Source organism: Capricornis sumatraensis, chromosome 17 (assembly GCF_032405125.1).
Source record: "Capricornis sumatraensis isolate serow.1 chromosome 17, serow.2, whole genome shotgun sequence".
NCBI lineage: Eukaryota > Metazoa > Chordata > Mammalia > Artiodactyla > Bovidae > Capricornis > Capricornis sumatraensis.
Window position 1 is genome coordinate 12,210,186 of NC_091085.1, and position 23,627 is coordinate 12,233,812.

Genomic DNA, 23,627 nt, shown 5'->3' on the forward strand with positions numbered 1-23,627 from the left:
TCTCGCCTACTGGTAAGTGAAGCAAAAATGAACTTGTTCAGTCGCGTCCGACTCTTTACGACCTCATGGACTATGCGTGCGGTTCATGGAATTCTCCAGGCCAGAATATTAGAGTGGGTAGCCTTTCCCTTCTCCAGGGGATCTTCCCAACCCAGGGATCAAACCCAGGTCTCCCACATTTCAGGTGGATTCTTTACCAGCTGAGTCACAAGGGAAGCCCAAGAATAATGGAGTGTGCAGCCTATCCCGTCTCCAGCGGATCTTCCTGACCCAGGAATCGAACTGGGGTCTCCTGCACTGTAGGCGGATTCTTTACCAACTGAGCTATGAGGGAAGAACTCTGCCTACCGGTAAAGTTCATACCTATTAAGAGGAGACCTCCAGGACAACATTTCCTTTTTCCCTTCTCTATCCCTCAACAGAAAATGAAACATTATAGGGGAATCTCCAAAAAGAGAAGTAGACATTAAGTAAGAAGTTAACTTATAAAGCAGCAAGTTAACTGGTTTTGACTATGTAAGCAAAGAACTTATACAGATATGAGTTAATTCACTTCACTCTAAAAAGACTCTGAAGTTAAAATTTGAAAGGATTAAAAAAACCTTTTCAATGATACTCAAAGGCAAATTAAGGTACTCAACTAAAGACTCATGAATAGGTTTAAGGTACACAGTAACCCTGAAGAAGAACGAAGCTAGAGGAATTACCAGGTACCAAGGCTGAAGCTACTATTTATTTCAGACTTAATTACTTTGGTAAGTGGGTAAGACAGTGTGGTATTACTGCAAGGATAGACAAAAAGGCCAAGAAATAACACAGTCAGCCAAGTAATACAGCTACACATATATGATCACTTGGTCAACAGCAAAGGCCCCTGTGTGGAGAAAGGATTTTTTTTCAATTAACGATGCATATCACATGATATGCACGTGGGGAAAAAAAGAGCCTTGACTTCTACATCATGCCATCCACAAAATTCAAGATGGATCACAGACCTATGTGCAAGAAGTAAGGCAGAGAAGCTTTTAGAAGATGGAGTATCTTTATGATATGGGGACAGGCAAAGATACAAGGGTCACAAAAATTACTAAAGGGACAGAAACACTAATAAATTGGACTTCATTAAAATTAGCCTTTGGCCATCTAAGGATACCATTAATATAGTACAAAAGCTAGTTACAGACTGGAGATAAACATCTGCAAGACACACATCCATACAAACGACTTATACCCAGAACATGCAAAGAACTGCGACCAGTGACCTAGAAGAAGGCATCCACTTCACAGAAAAACGAGCCAAGGACTCGAAAAGGCACTTCATAAAAGATAACATTCAGATGGTCGGTAAGAACCTGAAAACATGCTCGACGTCATTAGTCATCAAGGAGATGCAAGGTGAAACTAAGAGGCAACTGCTACGATTTCACCAGAATGGCAAAAACTTACAAGTGTGACAACACCAAAAACTGGCAATGATGTGGAGCAACTAGAACACTGATTCACCGCTGGCAGGACTGCCAACTAATCTGATCATCTGGCAAACTAGTTGACAAAATCTACCGAGGGCAAACACCACGTACCCATGATCTGCAATTCCACTGCATGGTAAATACCCCACAGAAGCGGGTGATCGTGCACACCGAAAGACCTGTACCAGAACGGCCACAGCGGAGCAGACTGGAGACAGCCTAGGCCTCGCCTATGGCTGATTCACGCTGACGTTTGACGGAACAAACAGCAAACTGTAAAGCCATTATCCTTCAATTAAAAAGTAAATACATTTTTAAAAAAACTAAAAAACCCCACCAGAAACAAAAATAAATAAAAGAAAAAGAAAAAACAAAATTTAAAAACAAAACAAACAAACAAACCAAATGGATAAACAAATCAGGGCCTATTAACACACACTGCGGTGTATTAACACAATGGAAAACCGTATTACAGTGAAAAAGAACTGGTGGTGGTTCAGCCGTTGCTGCGTCCGACTCTTGCGAACCATGGACTATAGCCCACCAGACTCCTCTGTCCATGGGACTTTCCAGGCAGGGATCCTGGAGTGATCTGCCATTTCCTTCTCCAGGGGAAAAGAAGAATTAGATATTGCCAAAGCAACATCACAGATACAATGCTGGGTGACAGCCAGTCCGAAAACAGTGCGCAGAGTGTAATTCCACTTCCATGCAGTTCAGGACAGTCAAAAGCAATCAGCGGTGGCAGAATGATGACAGGAATGACTCTGGAAGGGCGGGGGATGTACTGCCTAGCAGAGGGCGAGGGGGCTGGGAAAGGCCTGGAGATGGTCTCCAGACTGGTGTGGGCGCTGGTTCCACCGAGCTGCACACTCAACATGTGCGTTTTTTACTATGCAAAAGCTATAGCTCAAAAAAACCACCCCAAGCTAAAGATGGCAGGTGAATCTTCAAAACAATGCCGCATTTTGTACGTGCTGCACTCTTCTTAGATAGAAAGTCTCACCAGACTGTGTGTAAGAACACCGACTCTCTGGTGGCAGGCTTCTCTGTTATTTTGTTGTGGCCCAGGCACTGTCATCCCTAGTGCCCGGTACACAACATACATGCAATAAATATCTGCAGGATAGATTCGCAAAAAGGGGCTGTTACCAAAAATAAGACAAAGCAGTCATTAACCAAAATCCTGGTATAATGAGTTATTTAAATCAACAGAAGTTTATAAAGCTATTGGTAGAACGTCTAAGGATGGTAACTTGAGTTTCCTTAACATGCAAGCATATCTCAGTGTTTTCGAATACCAGAAAGACTAAAATCTGAAGTGAAAATTTCCTCCGAGTGCTCAGGATTTCCACCTGCCAATGCAGGATACACAAAAGACAACGGTTTGATCGCTGGGTCGGGAAGCTCCCCTGGAGGAGGAAATGGCAACCCACTCCAGTGTTCTCGCCTAGGAAATACTAGGGACAGAGAAGCCTGGCAACCACGGCGTTGCCAACAGTCGGACACAGCTGAGTGAGTACACACACAGCTGATTTACAGCGCTGTGTGAGTCCCAGGTGTGCAAATTCTGTCAGTCACTCGGTATTGGCCCGTAGGTTCTTATAAACCAACTTAAAACACCTGCAATTAAAAACACATCCCAAGCTTGAAGACACATCTATTTCTTCTAAATGACTTGAGCCAAAAATAAGTGAAATAGAGTGGAATTTTCCAAAAGTCCACTAAAATGATCTATCTAAAAAGCGGTTCTCAACCAGAGACAAGTTTCTCCCTACCCCTGACATTTGGCAATGTCTGGGTACATTTGTGCTTGTTAACTACTGGAGGGGCTACTGGCATCTACTAGGAAGAGCTCAGGGATGCTGCTAACCACCCTACATGCACGGGCCAACCCTCCACAAAGGAATTTCTCTGGCCCTAAATGTCAATGATGCTGGGAACGAGAAACTGTGATCTAAAATATCACCTTCTGGGGACTTCCCTGATGGGCCAGTGGTTAAGAATCTGCCTTCTGATGCAGGACACATGAGTTCAATTCCTGGTCGGGGAACTAAGATCCATCACGTTGTGGGGCAACTAAGACCTTGCACCCCAACTAGACAGCCTGTGTGCTGCAACTACAGAGCCCCGCGCCACCAGCGCAGAGCCCCACGCCACCGCCACAGACCCCCGTGCCACAAGCACAGGGCCCCGTGCCACCACCACAGAGCCCCGCACCCGCGCCACAGAGCCCCGCGCCCCCGCCACAGAGGCCCGCGCCCCCGCCACAGAGGCCCGCGCCCCCGCCACAGAGCCCCGCGCCCGTGCCACAGAGCCCCGCGCCCCCGCCACAGAGCCCCACGCCCCCGCCACAGAGCCCCGCGCCACCGCCACAGAGCCCCGTGCCCCCGCCACAGAGCCCTGCGCCCACGCCACAGAGAAGCCCATGTGCTGCCGTGGAGACCCAATGCAGCCAAAAATAAATATTTTTAAAAATGATTAAATTTTAAAAAATAAAAGGAAAGTATTATCTTCTGTTAAACTAAAATAAAGAACTTTATTCTCAAACATATGAAGTAAAAGAGTCCAATTTAAGCTGTAAAATAATTCAAGTATCTTTCAACCATTACTTTTTCATGAATATGAAAACTGTATTTTTCAAGTTATTTTATGTTGTACACGTGTCAGTGTTTGACACACACATGTCAAAAAGGAATGTTTAAAGGAAATATCTCCAGAAATAATTAACATCACTCTCATTTCTAGGACCATATTAGGCATATTACTTATTTTAATATCATTTAACATTAACATTACCATAAAAATTAAATTCTCATTTAGAGAGATTAGAATAAGTAAATATCTGCCAAGGTTACATTGCTAGGAAAGGCATAGCTGAAATTTGAACCCACATTATCTCTAAACCCATGGTGTTTCCACTTAAACGCATTAAATTTCAATTTCAAATGAGAGGCAGATCAAAATTAAACAGATCCTGAGTTTCGTTTTCCACTCAGTCAAATATGTCCCTCTAGAAAGTAAACAGCAAAATGAAGAGGCACCTACTTAGGGATTATGTACTAAGAAAAGGGACCAATGTTTTAAAGAATAACCTATAGTTAATATTTTTTATCACAAGTAGAATAAAGTAGTTTTTTAACAAAGTTATATGCCAAAATCATTAGAGACACTCTTGCTCTGATTATACAATAAAATTACAGATAGTAACATCAAAGCCTAAATGCTTTACTGGCCAGAAGCTTATTCTGGACAAATTACTAACATGACCCACCCAGTCATCCCTCCATAATAATATTAGATTCCAGAATACAGTCAATCTAAGAACACGTTCCTATATCATGAATAGACTCTATTACTTTCATCTCAGCACTTAAGGGCTTATCACAAGTCTTTGTGTTGAGAGACAGAAGGGTTCTTACCCTGTTAAAGCCATGTTCACGAGAGTCGTCAACTTCGCCATTACTAGTCACCGGGATTTCTGCTGCTGAACTTTTCGGAGATTCTTGAGCCATGGTAGACTCCTAAAAAAATGAGGAAAGAGACAGTCGTAAGTAACACCAAATCACAAAAGGCAAATATTCAAAAGACTATATTCGTGTTTATAGCACATAAAAGCCACCATTACAGCCTACCTAATCCTTATATAATAAACATGATACCAATATAATAAAAACACATCTGGCTTTTAAAACTGCATTCAACTTAGATTTCTTGATCTTATTGTAGGTACCTTATTGTAGATGCCTGGGGGCAAATGACACAAAAATTTTTTTAATGAAAAGAATGTCATAATATTACTGAAAATGGGCTTCCCTGGAAGCTCAGAGGATAAAGAGTGTGCCTGCAATGCGGGACCCCCGAATTCGATCCCTGGCTCAGGAAGATCTCCTGGAGAAGATCCCTCTATTCTTGCCTAGAGAATTCCATGGAGAGAGGAGCCTGCCAGGCTATAGTCCATGGGGTTGCAAAGTGTCAGACATGACTGAGTGACTATCACACATTACTGAAAATAGTTTTAACCTTGCAGGCTCCCTGAAAGATTCTTGGATCTACAGGCCACACTTTGAAAAACACTGGTATAGAGCAATTTTAAAAGGTGGCACTATCGATCCCTGGGTTGGGAAGATCCCCTGGAGAAGGAAATGGCAACCCACTCCAGTATCCTTGCCTGGAAAATCTCATGGACAGAGGAGCCTGGTGGACTTCGGTCCATGGGGTCGTAAAGAGTCGGGCACGACTGAGCGACTAACACTAACACTGACACTAACGGTAATAGACATGGTTCAATCCCTGGATCGGGAAGATCCCCTAGAGAAGGGGACGGCAACCCACTCCAGTATTCTTCTCTGGAGAATCCCATCAACAGAGGAGCCTGGTGGGCTACCGGCCACAGCGTCACAAGAGTCAGACACAACTGAAGCGACTTGGTACGCTAGCACAAACGAATTTAACCAACACTTAGTGAAACTTGTTATGCGCAAGGCACTCTACTAGATTCCACAGAGTATAAAAAACAAGTAAGGCAGTCACTGCTCTAGGGAAAAGAACCGCTGATTTAGTGTGGGAGATGACTGGACTCTTCAGTAAACACCTAGGACAGTTAAGTATCTGTCCCTTTTTCTTGAGGATCCTCTAAAACTTTTGGAATGCTATAGATTACATAGATCGTAGGGTCTTCCTAGGCCAGATTCCTATTTCTTGGCCACTCTAGAAATGTTCTACTTTCGACAGATCCTCTCTTAATTACACTTCTACTCCTTATACAAACCTCTTTCTTTACCATGACAAATTTTATATTAATACGTAATAATGTTCTAATGTCTGACACAAAGCTGACTAGACTATCTCTGTATCTTTGTATCCCCAGGGCAACAGAACACAGATCTAAGCAAATCAATACATTCCCCCAGGTCAGGCCCCTGAGGGCAGAGACATCAGGGCCATCGATGTTCCATCAGACTGGCCCAGGGTCCGACAAGCAAGAGGTTCTTAACAAAGGCTTGCCGAGTCAAAAGGACGTCGTTACATCAAAAGTCTGCTTCACGGTTACGGAGGTGTTAAGACTGATCATTATACACTCAGGCTCCACACGCACTCCTCTGTCCCACTCAAGGACCTTGGAGCCATATGTTCGTTACTTATGAATATCACTGCGGGAAGACAAACTAACGGGAAGTAACTAAACCAAAAAAAAAAAAAAAAAGTGAATTATCAAGTACCTCAAAATCAGTGTACTTTAATTACTTGGTGACAGTTTCAATAAAAGACTAAAATGTCAAACTGAAGTCCTAATTGTTAAGCCAATGAGAAAAGAACTTTCAAAATAATGTCAAATCCTATTAATATCACTTAAAATATTTCTCAGAAAACTTATTTTCTTGCATTCTTAAAATATCTTATAAAAAATACTGGCTTAAAAAAAAGCCATATTTCAGAGTCTATCATACCACAGGCTTGAAACTAGTGACGGAATTAATAAACTGAACATCTCATGTAAGCCTTGAAAATTGAAAAAAAGAAATTTTAGAGAGAAGATTTCAAAAAGTCAAAGGCAGGAAAACAAAACATTCCTCTGCTTTAGACTGGACTCTGGGGAAGTCTCTGAGCGCATGAGGCTTACTGTAAAGCCCTCCCCGAGCGTGAGTGAGGGCAGGAAGGCCCCCAGAGCTGCAGTGCTGCTATGCCACAAGGCTCGGCCCAGCCTACACAGAGCGCTGAAGCCAAGGCTCTTTAAGCTGTTCCAAATTAAGGCAACGGGACCAGGCCTTTGAGCTCCCACATCCATACCCGATTGTTAGATGCAAGCTATCCGCTAGATAGGGGTATAACTGTGGACAATGCAGCTCTCTTTCGCAGAGGCAATTCCTGGAGAGACTCAGCTATGAGCCCTCAGCAGGCACCAGTCCTGGAAGGAGGGCCCTGGTCCTAAAGCAGGTAACTGAGTCCCTCATCATAGCATCCACTGTATCTTCCTTATGATTATTCTAAAGTAGTATCTACTTTAAAAGGATTTGAAATGTCTTATTTAAATTATATCTGGCTACCTACCTTTATGCATGTATGAAGCCTGGCGTGCTGCAGTCCACGGGGTTGCGAAGAGTCAGACACAATGGACTGAACTGAACTGAACGCATGTATTTACGGACATTCACTGATCTCTAATAAGAGAAACTGCCTCTTTCACAGTCCTCAGTTAAGAGGTGGCCACTGATTGAGCCAAAGAAGAATCCTTGACACAAGGCCTTGCAATTCACAGGCATGACAACAGGGCCTGGTTAGAAAATTACTGCCAATACAGAAAAGAGGAATTTCCAGAGGCAATCAAACTCTTTCTGAAGGTCTGAACTGGGGATATTGAGTGAGTCAACCAGCTAGGGTACTTGTGAAAGTTTGCTGACAAAGTGTTATCTGTGTCTAGATCTTTTTTTTCTAAATTATGACCTTATAATCATAACAAACCTTGCTTTTATATTTTTTTATTGTGGTAAAAAACACATATCATAAAAATTTACCCTTTTAACCATTTCTAAATGTATAGTTCAGCAGGGTTACATATATTTACACTGCTGTGTAATCAATCTCCAGAATTTTTCCATGTTGCAGAACTGAAACTTTATACCTATTAAACAATGACTCCATTTCCATCGTCCTCCAGCTCCCCTACAGCCCTTGGTGAGCATCATTCTACTTTCTATGAGCTTGATTGCTCTAAACACCTCACATCAAGGCAGTCATATAGTATTTGACTTTTTGTGACTGGCTTCCTTCTTTACATGATGTCCTCAAGATTCATCCGTATTGGACATGTGTCAGTCTCCCTTCTTTTTAAGGCTGAATAATAATCGGCTGCATATACTGTTGTTAAGTTGCTAAGTCGTGTTTGTCTCTTTGCAAGCCCATGACTGAAGCACGCCAGGCTTCCCTGTCCTCCACTATTTATCTCCCAGAGTTTGCTCAAGTTGATGTCCACTGCATGTATATACCATATTTATTCAGTTCACCGACGGACATTTAGGGTGCTTCCATTTCTTGGCTATTATGAATAGTGCTGCTATTGCTGTATGAACATGGGTGTGGATGTATCTCTTCAAGATCTTGCTTTCAATTCTTTTGGAAACATACCCCAAAGTGGGACTGCTAGACCACACGGTAATTCAGAAACACAGCAAGACCCTATGGTCCTTGCCCCTCTGTCCCATGTCCTTTGCCTGCCTTTTGTCTGTGGAAAACTTTAGTTGAAGAATAAGCTTAATCAGAGAAACGAGAAATGCAGAAACAAAGGAAAACAGTCAAAGGAGAAAAATAAAAATAATGTGATCATTAAGCATAGTCAAGGACTCTTCGTTCCTTCTCAAGGACTACAGATGATATCCTGAGCCATACTGTGTGAGCTGTCTTATAGATACTGAAATCCCAGGTGAAAGAAGCTAGCTATATGATGACCAGACTGTACGCATGACATAAGCTGCCACAATTCTGAGAACTGGCCTCAAAGAAATGAGAACAAATGGACCTCGGAACTGAAGATTAACTGTGCCTAAAACAATCAAGATGACACTGGTCAGACTGCTGATGGCCAATCTGAAGCTGAGTGCCAGAGGTGACTGCGCTTTTTCTGCATGTAGTCCCCCTCCCCTCACTTCTGTCTACAAAAGCTCTTGCCCCACTGATTGCCAGTAGGGGGAGTCAGCCTTTGGACAGATGTCCATCCTCCCAGCCAGTTGCCAGCATCTGAATTAAAGCAAACTTTCCTTTTCACCAACCTAGGCTGTTTATTGGCTTTTCAGTGGCAAGCAGCCAGACCCCAAACTCTTCTGGTAACAAGTTTATTTTTAATGTTTTTAGGAAACACTACACTATTTTCCATTAACGGCTTCACCATTTTATATTCCTACCAATAGTGCATAAAGGCTCTAGTTTCTTCATATCCTCACCAATAACTGTTATTTACAATTTTAAAATAGTAACCATCCTAACAATGAGATATCTCCTCACAGGAGGGGAGATATCTCCTTACAGGAGATATCTCACTGTGGTTCTGATTTGCAGTTCCCTAATGATTAGTGGACATGAACAACAGACTGGTTCCAAATAGGAAAAGGAGTACATCAAGGCAGTATATTGTCACCCTGCTTATTTAACTTCTATGCAGAGTACATCATGAGAAACGCTAGGCTGGAGGAAGCAAAGCTGGAATCAAGATTGCCAGGAGAAATAATAACCTCAGATATGCAGATGATACCACCCTTATGGCAGAAAGTGAAGAACTTAAAGAACCTCTTGATGAAAGTGAAAGAGGAGAGTGAAAAAGTTGGCTTAAAGCTCAACATTCAGAAACCTAAGATCATGGCATCCGGTCGCATCACTTCATGGCGAATAGATGGGGAGACGGTGGAAGCAGTGTCAGACTTCATTTTTCTGGGCTTCAAAATCACTGCAGATGGTGACTGCAGCCATGAAATTAAAAGACGCTTACTCCTTGGAAGGAAAGTTATGACCAACCTAGACAGCATATTAAAAAGCAGAGACATTACTTTGCCAACAAAGGTCCATCTAGTCAAGGCTATGGTTTTTCCAGTGGTCATGCATGGATGTGAGAGTTGACTATAAAGAAAGCTGAAGACTGAAGAACTGATGCTCTTGAACTGTGGTATTAGAGAAGACTCTTGAGAGTCCCTTGGACGGCAAGGAGATCCAATCAGTCCATCCTAAAGATCAGCCCTGGGTGTTCATTGGTAGGACTGATTTTGAAGCTGCAACTCCAACACTTTGGCCACCTCATGCAAAGAGTTGACTCACTGGAAAAGACCCTGATGCTGGGAAAGACTGAGGGCAGGAGGAGAAGGGGACGACAGAGGATGAGATGGTTGGATGGCATCACCAACTCAATGGACGTGGGTTTGGGTAGACTCTGGGAGTTGGTGATGGACAGGGAGGCCTGGCGTGCTGCGGTTCATGGGGTCGCAAAGAGTCAGAAATGACTGAGCGACGGAACTGAATGATTAGTGTTGTTGAACACTTTTTCATATGTTTGTTGGCGATTTATGTATCATCTTTGAAGAAATGTCTATTCAAGTCTTTAGTCCATATTTTAATTGGGTTCTTTGTGTTTTACTTCTTGACTTCTAGGACTTTTCTACATATTCTGGATATTAATCTCAAAAGATGTATAATTTGTAAATATTTTCTCTCAATTCTGTAGGCTACCTTTTTACTCTGTTGGTTGCGATAAACATTTTGATGTATGATAACTATTTGATGTATAAGAAGGTTTTAGTTTAGATGTAGTTCAATTTGTCCATTTTTGCTTTTGTTGCTAGTGCTCGATGTCACGTTCAGGAAATCTCTGCCAAAACTACTATCAAAAGCACTTCCTCTCAGTTTTACAGTTACAAGCCTTACACTTAGGTCTCTCATACATTTTGGGGCTGATTTTGTGTATGGTATAAGATAGGGTCCAGCCTGCATGTTGATATACAGTTTTCCCGGCACCATTTGTTAAAGAGGCTTTCCCTTTTCCACGGAGGGGTCTCATCATCTTGGATACTTTTGAGAGCCCTATTTTCTTCACTGCCACTGCATCCTTACAATATATCCAGATTATCTGAGGCTACTGGAGTTAAGTTTCTACTTCTTGCAAATAAGAGATACACAGATACTAACCTCATAGCTCAGTTGGTAAAGAATCTGCCTGCAATGCAGGAGACCTAGGTTTGATCCCTGGGTGGGGAAGATCCCCTGGAGAAGGAAATGGCAACCCACTCCAGTATTCTTGTCTGGAGAATCCCATGGAGGAGCCTGGCAGGCTATATAGTCCGTGGGGTTTTAAGAGTCGGACACGACTGAGTGACTAAACCACCACAGATACTAACTAGATGCTTGATCTCTAATCCAGCCAGAAAGACTAAGGTTTGTTATCTACATAATTATCACTCTTCCAAAAATCATAAGATATGCTCTTGCTTTCTCCCTCCTAACATCAGCTAGATTCAACAGGCACTTGCTATCTTCTATGCAACATGCACGGGATAAAACAGAAACAGAAATCAGATCTTGGCTTCTAAGAACTAGAAGTGCTGGCAAAAAGCAGTTACAATACAGTGTTGTGAGCACCTGAGGGAGGCACTTAATACGGTAAGCACTCAGAAGGAAACCTTAATCAGGGGTGGATACTTTAGCTGAACCTTGTAGGATGACAGATGGGACACAGTAAAGGAGAGATTCTAAATAGAAAAAATAACAGGAGCAGGATAGAATCTAGTATATTCCAGAAACCCAAGTAAAGCAATTTAGCTAGAATGGCGATTGTTCATTCACACATTCATGGATTCAACTGATTTATTGAGCTCTCTGATGTGCTGGGCAGGATGTCAGATACTCCAGACAGAGTGGTGAACCAAACAGAGAAAACTTCCTACCCTCAAAGAGCTTATATCCTAGTTGGGGAAAACAAACAAATAAATACACACAGTATACAGTCCTAAATGCTAATGGGCATGTATATAAACACATTTGTTCATGAATGCGCTGTTTTAAACAAGGTGGTCAGGGAAAAACTTAAAAGAGGCATCATATTAGTAAAGTGAGGGAGTACAGAGCCCCAGGCAGAGGAAAGAGTAAACACAAAGACGGGAGGTGGGAACAGGCCCAGCTTCTCCAGGAGCAGGAGGCAGTTTGCGGCCAGGGAGAACAGAGAGAAACGTCAGCGAGGCAGCAGGACCACCACGTGAGAGGCAACAGGGACACGTGAGAGGCAGCAGGAACACGTGAGAGGCAGCAGGAACACGTGAGAGGCAGCAGGACCATGTGAGAGGCAGCAGGGACGTGTGACCGGCAGCAAGGACACGTGAGAGGCAGCAGGGACACGTGAGAGGCAGCAGGGACACGTGAGAGGCAGCAGGAATACGTGAGAGGCAGCAGGAACACGTGAGAGGCGGCAGGAATACAGGAGAGGCAGCAGGAACACAGGAGAGGCAGCAGGAACACGTGAGAGGCAGCAGGGACACGTGAGAGGCAGCAGGAATACGTGAGAGGCAGCAGGGACACGTGAGAGGCAGCAGGACCATGTGAGAGGCGGCAGGGACACGTGAGAGGCAGCAGGACCATGTGAGAGGCGGCAGGGACGTGTGACCGGCAGCAAGGACACGTGAGAGGCAGCAGGGACACGTGAGAGGCAGCAGGGACACGTGAGAGGCAGCAAAGACATGTGAGAGGCAGCAGGGACACGTGAGAGGCGGCAGGGACACGTGAGAGGCAGCAGGGACACGTGAGAGGCAGCAGGAACACGTGAGAGGCGGCAGGAATACAGGAGAGGCAGCAGGAACACGTGAGAGGCAGCAGGACCACGTGAGAGGCGGCAGGGACGTGTGACCGGCAGCAAGGACACGTGAGAGGCAGCAGGGACACGTGAGAGGCGGCAGGGACACGTGAGAGGCAGCAAGGACACGTGAGAGGCAGCAGGAACATGTGAGAGGCAGCAGGACCACGTGAGGTGCTAAAGACACTGGCGAGACTTCCAGATTTATTCCTAGTGAAATGAGAAACCACCGGAGGGTTCTGAACTTTAGAGTGAAATGATCTGACTTACATTTAAGGACCACTCTTTTCCTGCTGCGGTGCACTAAACTCTAAGTGAGCACAAGGAGAAGCAGGGAGAGTAATTTTATGGGATAATCTAGGCAAGAGATCATGGTAGCTTGGAGTGGGGTGACAGTGGCTGAGGAGGTAAGAGGTGGTTAGACTCTAGACATATCCTGAAGGTAGAACAAACTGGAATTCCTTACAGACAGATGTGAGAGATGGGAAAAAGAGAGGTCAAGGACAACTACAAAGGTTTCTGGCCTGAGCAGCTGTTAAAGTGGAACTGCTGTTAATAGAACTAGGCAAGACTCAGGGTGGAGCACAAGGTAGAAAAAACAGCTAGAGTTTAGATCAGGATATATTAAGGTTTGTACAGGTAAGGGTACTAGGCTTTTGGGTATATGAGCTTGAAGTCCAGAAGAAAGCTTGAAGCTGGGGATAAGAAATTTATAAGTCACTGGTGTTGTAGACGGCATTTAAATTCCTGGACTACATAAGATTACCTAGATCAGGGGTCAGCGAGCATTTTCTATAAAGGGGCAAATGGCAAACACTATAGGCTTTTGTGAGCCTACACAACTACTCAACTTTGCTGTCAACTCTGATGCTGTAGACCAAAGCAGCCAAAGAAAATACGTAAATAACTAGCCATGGATTCGGGACTGGCTCAGTGGTAAAGAATCACGCAGGAGCCACAGGAGACATGGGTTTGATCCCTGGGTTGGGAAGATCCCTTGAAGGAGGAACGGCAACCCGCTCCAGCGTTCTTGCCTGGAGAATCCCACGGACAGAGGAAGCTGGCGGGCTGCAGTCCAAATGGTCACAGAGAGTCAGACACAGCTGAGTGAGTGAGCACACGCATGGATCTGGCTTGGCTTTTGACCTAGAAAGTCAATGCAGATAGGAGAGCTGTGCAGATGGAGCTCTAGGACATGTCAATATCTGGACATGGGAGGAACCAGCCAAGGAAACTCAGAAGGGACGGCAAGCAGGGTAGGAGGGAAAACCACAACAGGCGGCTTCCAAGAACAGGTAAAAAAGAAGGCAGGTTTTTGTTTCTAGAACTATACTAAACCCTTCCCCAACCCTGCACAGAAAACAACTGCAAAAGCTGAACACAATTTAAAAGCAATTATTTGAAGGCACTGGAGAGCAAAGAGAAGCTAGTGGAGAGCACATGCTTGCTTGGAGAAGGGGAGACAGGGAGCTATGCGAGAAGTTTCCATCTCTTTGGCTTGTAGATAAAAACTAAATCCTGTCCATGCTGTGCACCCAGTAGCTGTCAGGGCATCCAGTGGAAAACTAGTCTTTTCAGTTGGGGAAAAGTTAAGCTGACAAAAGTAAAAGGAAGGGGGTAATACTGAAAAAGAAAGGTCCAGAAAGGGGATCTCTAACCCCTCAATGTACCTGCACAGACAAGAAACTAAGTTTGTAATGCAAGCCCAGCCAAGAAAATTAGCAACCAAAACAAAGTAATACTCACTGGAAAAGAGTAAGACCATCTCCGATCTCCACATCTCAATGTTCAAAATGTTCAGGATCCAACCCCAAATTCCCAGATATATAACGAACCAAGAAAGTGACACAGGATTCCCAGGAGAAAAGAAAAATAATTTAGTCTGGCTCTGATATGAAGCAGAGACTGGAACGGATACAGATTCAAACAAAGCTACAGTACCTGCAAATAAGTGAAACATTTTCAATGGATCAAAAATCTCAGTGGAAAAAAATAGGAATTCTCTCAGCACAGTAAAAATGAAGCAAATGGATTCTATTACAGAATTGAAAACCACAATTTTTCAAAGAAAAAATCACTAGATGGACCTAGCCAAATGAAGATGACATACAAAACAGTAAGTAAAACTAAATAAATATTAATTATCCAAGGTAGAGAGTAGAGCAAAAACAAAGACTAAACGAAAAGCTTCATGGAACCATAAGACACTATTAAATATTCCAACTTATGTGTAAGTAAAATGCTAGAAGAAAAGGATACAGAAAAAGTATTTGGAGAACTAATGGCCCAATTTTTTCCAAATCTGATGAAAGACAAAAATTTATAGATGCAAGATATTTAATGAACAACATGCAGAATAAACACAAAGTACATCACAGTCAAACTATTTAAAGATAAAGAGGTAAGCTCAAAAGCAGCAAGAGAAAAAAAATATTACTATCAGAAACAAAATTCCAACAAACGGCTGATTTCTCATCAAAAACTGTAAATGCCAGAAGAGAGGAGAACACTGGTAAAAAGAACGCTGTCCACCTAGAACTCTATATCCAGGGAAAATATTAGGAATTACAGAGGGTACTAAGGGTATTTTCAAGTAAAACTAAGAGAATTCATCCCCAGCAGACCGGAACTATACAAAATGCTAAACGAAATTCTCCTGCTGAAGGGAAATAAAACCAGACAGAAAAAAATGAATGTTCAGAAAAGAATGAGAAAGAAATGAAATGGTAATTACCTGGGTAAACACAAAAACCATTTTGTTTTTACCAATTCATCTCAATTTCTTTATAAACCATATAACTGCTTAAAGCAAATGTTAATAACATCATTTCTGTGGTTTACAATGTACCCAGATGTAACATATACAAAACAAGTCTATCAAAGAACAAGAAGGGAGGCCAGGGAAATACTGCCTCACTGGAAAAGACCCTGATGCTGGGGACGACTGAAGGCAGAAGAAGAGGGTGACAGAGGATGAGACGGTTGGATGGCATCACCGATTCAATGGAAATGAACTTGGGCAAACTTTGGGAGACGGTGAGGGACAGGGAAGCCTGGCGTGCTGCAGTCCATGGGGTCACATGACTTAAGGATTGACCAACAAAAGGGAAATATAGACCTAAAAGGTTACGAAATTTCTGTTTTAAGAGAAAAGCAGTACACTATTAATTGTAAGTGAAATATGACAAGTTTAATATGTACACTATGATCACTATCACAAGCCCTGTCACGTGGCTTGCAGGATCTTAGTTCCCTGACTGAGACTGAACCCAGACCGCTGGCAGTGAAAGCACAGTGGTCTAATCGCTGGACCATCAGTGAAGCCCCTGAATATATGTGTGTGTATACATATATTTAATGACCCTACAAGAGATGCACTTTAAAGACAAAGGTATAAATACTACTGATTGAAAATAAATAGATGAACAAAGATATACCATACAAAGAGTAGGCGTAAGAAAGTTGGCACAGTTTTATTATTAACAATATCTGATAAAATAGTTTTTTTAAGTATTACCAGAGATAAAGAGGGTAGTATCACTCTTGATATTTCATAATGATAAAATGATCAATTCATTAGGAATACACAACAATCAAAATGTGTTATGTTGGTTGCAATAACAGAGCTTCAAAATAAATGAAACATTGACAGAATTAAAAGGAGAAACAGAATTCCACACAGTTGGAGACTTTACCATCACTCTTATAGCAACTGACAGAACTAGACAAAGAAAACCAGCATAAACACAGAAGATCTGAACACCATCAACCACTCACAGAATAGGAAACAATAATGGCAGAACATATATTATTTTCATGTGAACATGCTGTGTTCAGCAAAACAGACCATCTTTTAGGCCATAAAACATAACTCAATAAATTTTAAAAGACTGAAACCATATAAAGAACGTTCTATGACCACAGAGAAATTTAATTACAATCAACTCACACAAGATATGCAGGGACCTCCCCCAAATTTGGAAACTAAACAACATATCTAAAACATTAATATGAAAACAAAGAAATCACAAGAGAAAGAAAATATTTTTTAACTAAATGAAAATGAAAATGCAGGGGAGGGGGAGGAAAAAAAAAAGAAAGAAAATGAAAATGCACCACAGCAGTATTTGCGGGATGCACCTAAGGAAGCATCGCTGAAAGCAATCTATAGCTTTAAATGCTTACATCTGAATAGATCTTAAACCAACAATCTAAGATTGCACCTTAAGAAAACAGAAAATGAGCAAATTAAACTAAAAGTAAGATGCAGGAAGGAAATAATAAAGACCAAAAATCATGGAAACAGATGGTAGATAGTAGAACACCTGGCTCCTATACTTGATAAAGCTTAAGTTCACGAAAAAGTAGATGAACTGTTGCAGATAAAAGCAGACAAGACAAAAGACAGCTAAATACAACATGTATTATAGACTGGATCACAAAGCAGGAGAGAATAGCTGTGAAGGATATTACTGGAACAACTGTGGATTAAATAATAGTACTGTATCAATTTCCTTAATAGTTTTCTTAATTTTGATTAAAGTACTAAGATTATATAAGAGAAAGTCCTTGTTCTTAGGAACAAATGTACATAACGTCTGCAAAACTCTCTCAAATGAGAACTGGTTTCTTCTGTTCTCTTCAAAAGAGAAGAAACTCTGTATTTAAAGAGAAAATGTTAAAGTAAATAGGACAAAACAATGGTGAATCTGAACAAAGAGTTTAATTTTTCTGTATGAAATTTTATCAAAATTAGGTTTTAAAAATAAAAATGACAAGGAGGCTAGCAAAGTATGTAGGAGGCTATCATGGTGGACTTTATAAACGCTGGACCAAGAACTGTGAACTTCTAAAAGAGATATGAAGAGGGAAGTAGAAAAATCTGATCAACTTATTTAGTGAACAGCCTGATAGGCAGTTAGGCTGAAGGGAAAGAAGGAATGGCTAGAAGTAGAAAAACCATTTAGGAAGCATTTTACAGCGTGAGTAAGAAATAATAACGATCTAAATGAAGGCTGTGGGAATAGAAAAAGGTGAATTCTTTTCTGAGAATTCCTCAGGAGGTAAAGTAAGAGCCTTACAGAGTGACTAGATCGTGGGGGACCAAGAGTAGGGGAGAAATGTAGGGTAATCCAGGCCTTCTCCCTGCTCCCTACCCAACTGTTGGCTTGGGCAATGAGAAAGCCAAACATGTCACTCACCAAAGGGCACAGCAGAGTCCCCAGAGGCACAGAACGCTTCCTTCAAAATGCAGTGAGAACCACTGCTACAAGCATGCACTAGACTCTTCCAGCACACATACAGTCTCAGTGTTAGGAAAGAGCCACAAGTCACTTGTGTCCGACTCTTTGGGACCCCGTGGACTATAGCCCACCAGGCCCCTCTGTCCATGGAATTCTCCATGCAAGAATACTGGAGTGGGTAGCAATTCCTTTCTCCAGGGAGTCTTTCTGAACCAGGAAAAGAACCCGGGTCAGGCAGATTCTCTAACCATCTGAGTCACCGGGACAGCCCTGTCATTCAGTTTAATTTGTCATGCAGATTAAGACCACAGATCAGAATACTACTAACACCCATTAGAATGGCCAAATTTAGAAAGACTGACAAAATTAAGTGTTAGCAAGTATGTCGGTTCTCATACATTGCTGGTGCAAGTAAAATTTGGTAAAATCACTTTGAAAACTTTCTGGCAATACTATTAAACATGTGCCTATTCTACAACCCAGAAATTCTCCTCCTAGGAAACACACCCGTGAAATATGGTGCATCTGTCCATCATAAAACAAGTACAAGACTTTTCACAGCAGCTTTACCCATAAGACAGCTGAAAACCAAAGACAACTCAATGTCCATCAACAGCAGAACAGAGAAAGAAACTGCAGTGTAATCAAACAATGGAACACTACAGCAGTGTAGTAATAAAATAGAACAGCAATAAAACAGAACTACTGCTATCAAAAACAGAAAATTCTTACAGACCATGTTGAGCCAATGAAGCCAGACCCAACGAATATCTACTATACGATTCAATTCAAGAAGAAAACCAGAAAGGTATGATGACGGTAGGCAGAACAGCAGTTATCTTGGGGTGGGGACTTCTGCTTTCGTTTCTGCACGTTAAGGAGCTTGGAAATCACCATCTCATTCTAACAAGCACACTGAACACACTAAAAACTCAACAAGTCTTCTTGGATTCATAAAAGAGGGGAGGACACAGGGCACACTGTTACTCCTAAAACTGGACAGAGGCAAATGCAAAGAGTCATGACTTACTAGAACAAAAACCAGTGGGAACCACCTCAGTAACCAATGTTGTGGCAGGAAAATCTGAACTGTAATCAATGAGTTGCTGGAGGCTCAGCGTGGATAACTCTTGAGAGTTAAAGACTCCAGAGGAACCCAGTCAAAAGCAAGGACCCACAATGCTTTCAAGAACGGGACCAGGTTACCCCAGTAAATATCACAGAAAAACTCCCTCATCCTTCCAGCAAGTGGTGAGAACTGGAACCACTGTGGAACACACTCAGCAGTCCATCCTTGGCTCCTCTCTTCTGGAGCATAGGCTCCAGGGCATGTGGGCTTCAGCAGTGTGGCTCACAGGCTGAGCTGCTCCACACAGCATGTGGAATCTTCTCAGACCAGGGATTGAACCCGAGTCCCATGCTTTGGCAGGAGAATTCTTATCCACTGCCCCACCAGGGAGGTCCCTAAGTACTCTATTCTTAACAAGGCTTACCCTCAGGAGAAACGAGAACCTAGCCTGCTTGGGCATAACCAGCAGCTAACAGGGCTGAGCAGGGAAACAGCCACACCCAGCACATTCCAGCTATCCTGTGCCACCTAAAGAGAGGAGAGAAAAAATGAGAAACACTCGAGAAAGTCACAATCCAGAGGCACAGGCTCACTAGAAGACTGACACCTAATCATAGGATATATAACGCTCCCCTCCTCCTACACTTGACGCCCACATTTACAGCAGGTCCTTTCACCTGATACATCATGTCCGATTAACAAGCAAAAATTACAAGGTCTACAAAAGGCAAAAAACACAATTTGAAGTCACAAAGCAAACATCACAATCAGAAATGGCACAGATGTTGGAATTACCAGACTAGGAACTTAAAACAACTATGAGTAATATGGGCTTCCCTGGTGGCTCAGAAGGCTGTAATGGATAAAGCAGACAGCATGCATGAACACCTGGACAACATGAACAGAGATGTATAAATACTAAGAAAGAACCAAAAAGAAATGCGAGAGATAAAAATCACTTATAACAGAAATGAAGAATGCCTTTGATGGGTTTATTAGTAGACTTCACAATGACTTTGGAGTAGGCAAATATTTTCTTAGGAAATGGAAAACATAAACAATAAGAGAAACACTGATAATTTGGACTTCATCAAAATTAAAAATGTCTTTTCAAAATGACACCATTTAAAAGATGAAAAGACAAGCTACAGATTGGGAGAAAATAGATGTAACGTAAGTATCTGACAAACAACTGGTGTTCAAAATAAACTGTTGCTTAGTCGCTCAGTCATGCCGGATTCTTCTGCGACCCCATGGACTGCGCCCACCAGGTTCCTCTGTTCACGGGATTTCCCAGGAAAGAATACTGGAGAGGGTTGCCATTTCCTTCTCCAATACACTGCTGGAGGAAATGTAAAAAACCACTTCACTTAGCAATTTCTTATGAAATTAAACATACACTTGATCATGACTCATACACCTAAGCATTTACCAGAAAACTAAAAACAAACGTCCCACAGTTCAGTTCAGTTCAGTGGCTCAGTCGTGTCTGACTCTTTGTGACCCCATGAATCGCAGCACGCCAGGCCTCCCTGTCCATCACCAACTCCCAGAGTTCACTCAGACTCACGTCCATCGAGTCAGTGACGCCATCCAGCCATCTCATCCTCAGTCGTCCCCTTCTCCTCCTGCCCCCAATCCCTCCCAGCATCAGAGTCTTTTCCAATGAGTCAACTCTTCACATGAGGTGGCCAAAGTACTGGAGTTTCAGCTTTAGCATCATTCCTTCCAAAGAAATCCCAGGGCTGATCTCCTTCAGAATGGACTGGTTGGATCTCCTTGCAGTCCAAGGGATTCTCAAGAGTCTTCTCCAACACCACAGTTCAAAAGCATCAATTCTTCTGTGCTCAGCCTTCTTCACAGTCCAACTCTCACATCCATACATGACCAAAGGAAAAACCATAGCCTTGACTAGACGGACCTTAGTCGGCAAAGTAATGTCTCTGCTTCTGAATATACTATCTAGGTTGCTCATAACTTTTCTTCCAAGGAGTAAGCATCTTTTAATTTCATGGCTGCAATCACCATCTGCAGTGATTTTGGAGCCCAAAAAAACAAAGTCTGACACTGTTTCCACTGTTTCCCCGTCTGTCATGATCTTCGTTTTCTGAATGTTGAGCTTTAAGCCAACTTTTTCACTTTCCTCTTTCACTTTCATCAAGAGGCTTTTGAGTTCCTCTTCACTCTCTTCCATAACGGTGGTGTCATCTGCATATCTGAGGTTATTGATACTTCTCCCAGCAATCTTGATTCCAGCTTGTGTTTCTTCCAGTCCAGCGTTTCTCATGATGTACTCTGCATATAAGTTAAATAAGCAGGGTGACAAGATAGAGCCTTGATGTACTCCTTTTCCTATTTGGAACCAGTCTGTTTTTCCATGTCCAGTTCTAACTGCTGCTTCCTGGCCTGCATACAGATTTCTCAAGAGGCAGATCAGGTGGTCTGGTATTCCCATCTCTTTCAGAATTTTCCACAGTTTATTGTGATCCACACAGTCAAAGGCTTTGGCATAGTCAATAAAGCAGAAATAGATGTTTTTCTGGAACTCTCTTGCTTTTTCCATGATCTAACGGATGTTGGCAATTTGATCTCTGGTTCCTCTGCCTTTTCTAAAACCAGCTTGAACATCAGGAAGTTCACGGTTCACGTATTGCTGAAGCCTGGCTTGGATAATTTTGAGCATTACTTTACTAGCGTGTGAGATGAGTGCAATTGTGCGGTAGTTTGAGCAGGCTTACTTATAAGAGCCCAAAATAAGAAGAAAAAAATGTCCATCAACAGGTTAATGGATAAACAAGGTATAGTTTATACTTATAATGGAATATTCCTCAGCAATAAAAAGGAGTGAATTACTGATGTATACAATAACTGTTGTTTAATCTCAATATTCTGAGCCAAAAATCCAGACACAAAAAGCATACATGCCAGAACTGCAGAACACAAAATTCTCACTTTTGTAGATGAAGAAGGGCCTCCCAGGTGGCCCAGTGGTAAAGAATCCACTGCCAGCGTAGGAGATACAAGAGATGGCGGTTCAATCTTGGGGCTGGGAAAATCCCCTGGAGAAGGAAAAGGCAACCCACTCCAGTATTTCTGCCTGGAAAATCCCATGGATAGCGGAGCCTGGAGAGCTACAGTCCACAGAGTCACAGAGTCGGACATGACTGAACAGCTGAGCACACACAGAGCACACAAAACTAAGGTATCATGACAGCCCAGCTCTTGCCCAAGGAGGAGGGTGGATACAGGAGGGCTGCCTGCAACAGTGCACAAGAAGCTTTGTCTGCGTCTGCACTGAGGTTATGGTTTCCCAAATGTATATACTTGTCACAACTCATCCAACTGTACATTTTAAATGAACATGTTTTATCATATGCAAAATGTACCTCAATAAAGTCAGCTTTTCACAGGGTGAAATTCCATTCTACCACCTCTAATGGGAGAGGATCTGCTTTTCTTGAAAGCCCCAAATCCACCCCTAGGGAGACCACACCAGTCTTGTGGTGGCAGGTGTATGGTCCTGAATATAGTGCCCACCTACCAGCAAGGACTGACTTGCAGCTCTAAGACCCAGCAGCAAATAAAGTTTACCAATTTTCCAAAACTGGTCTTCATGACAAAAATAAACTAGGCCAATGCCCTCTCACTATAAAAACGTCACACAATCCTAAGTGTTATTTATAGAAACATATTCCCTATTTGACCCAGAGTCTGAAATCTCACAAGTATTCTCCTCTAAGTGAATAAAAAATGGCAGAGCATAAAAAAAAAAAAAAATCCCTCTGATCCTCAGATTCAGTGTCCCTCATCCTGGAGCTTTTAAAACAGCAACAGAGGCAATGACTGGTTTGCCAAGTCAGGCTTTAGCCAAGTACTGAGTCTATATCTCATTCTTCTGGCTGCCCAGTCACAGTCCCCTTCTAATATCAGGGAAAGCCTCCACGTAAGGCTGGGGAAAGGCAGAACCTGCTTCTTCTTATATAAAAGCTCAAAATACCTGGGAATCAAGCGAATACCTGCAGCCAGATGACTTGAGTTCAATCCCTAGCTCTTCCACATATTATGTAAACTTCCTAAAAGTCCCAAAGGTCCTGAACTTCTCTTTCCTCATCAGTAAAATGGTATTAGTACCTACCTCAGTTGTTGTAACAATAAAATGAAATTAGAAGTATTTAGAAAAGTGTCAGGCTAAGCTCTACTAAGTCACATTATTATTGTTTGTTCCCAGGCTTTGGGGAACTGGCCATGCAACCTAGGTTCTGTGAAGGCACGTGCCCCAGGCCTGCGATCAGAAACTAGTGACAAGAGGAGTGATGAGAACTCACTGAGGGGCGGCAGTAACTGCGGTGAGACCAAGCTGCCACTACAGGGGGCAGCACCAGTTACCACAGCCAGTACCCAGAGTCCTGGCAGTGCCAGCTGCCCAGCCCCAGCAGCACAGTGCCCGCGCTGAAACCGTGCTGAACTGGGATCTGGGGCATACTCCCCGATAGGGAACCTGGATTCTGGCTTCCAACTTCCTTGTA

The 23,627-nt window shown here is 42.6% G+C and overlaps 1 protein-coding gene across 3 annotated transcripts in view; it reads right to left on the reverse strand.

Annotated features, from left to right (window-relative positions):
• The window catches only part of ARFIP1 (ARF interacting protein 1), a 137,142-nt gene that overhangs the window by 81,432 nt on the left and 32,083 nt on the right, over positions 1 to 23,627 (reverse strand). For all 3 annotated transcript variants that reach the window (XM_068989588.1, XM_068989589.1, XM_068989587.1), the window contains exon 2: positions 4,892 to 4,993. In XM_068989588.1, coding sequence (XP_068845689.1) covers positions 4,892 to 4,984 — 93 coding nt within the window. In that variant the 5' untranslated portion in view covers positions 4,985 to 4,993. The remainder of the gene's footprint in view (positions 1 to 4,891; positions 4,994 to 23,627) is intronic.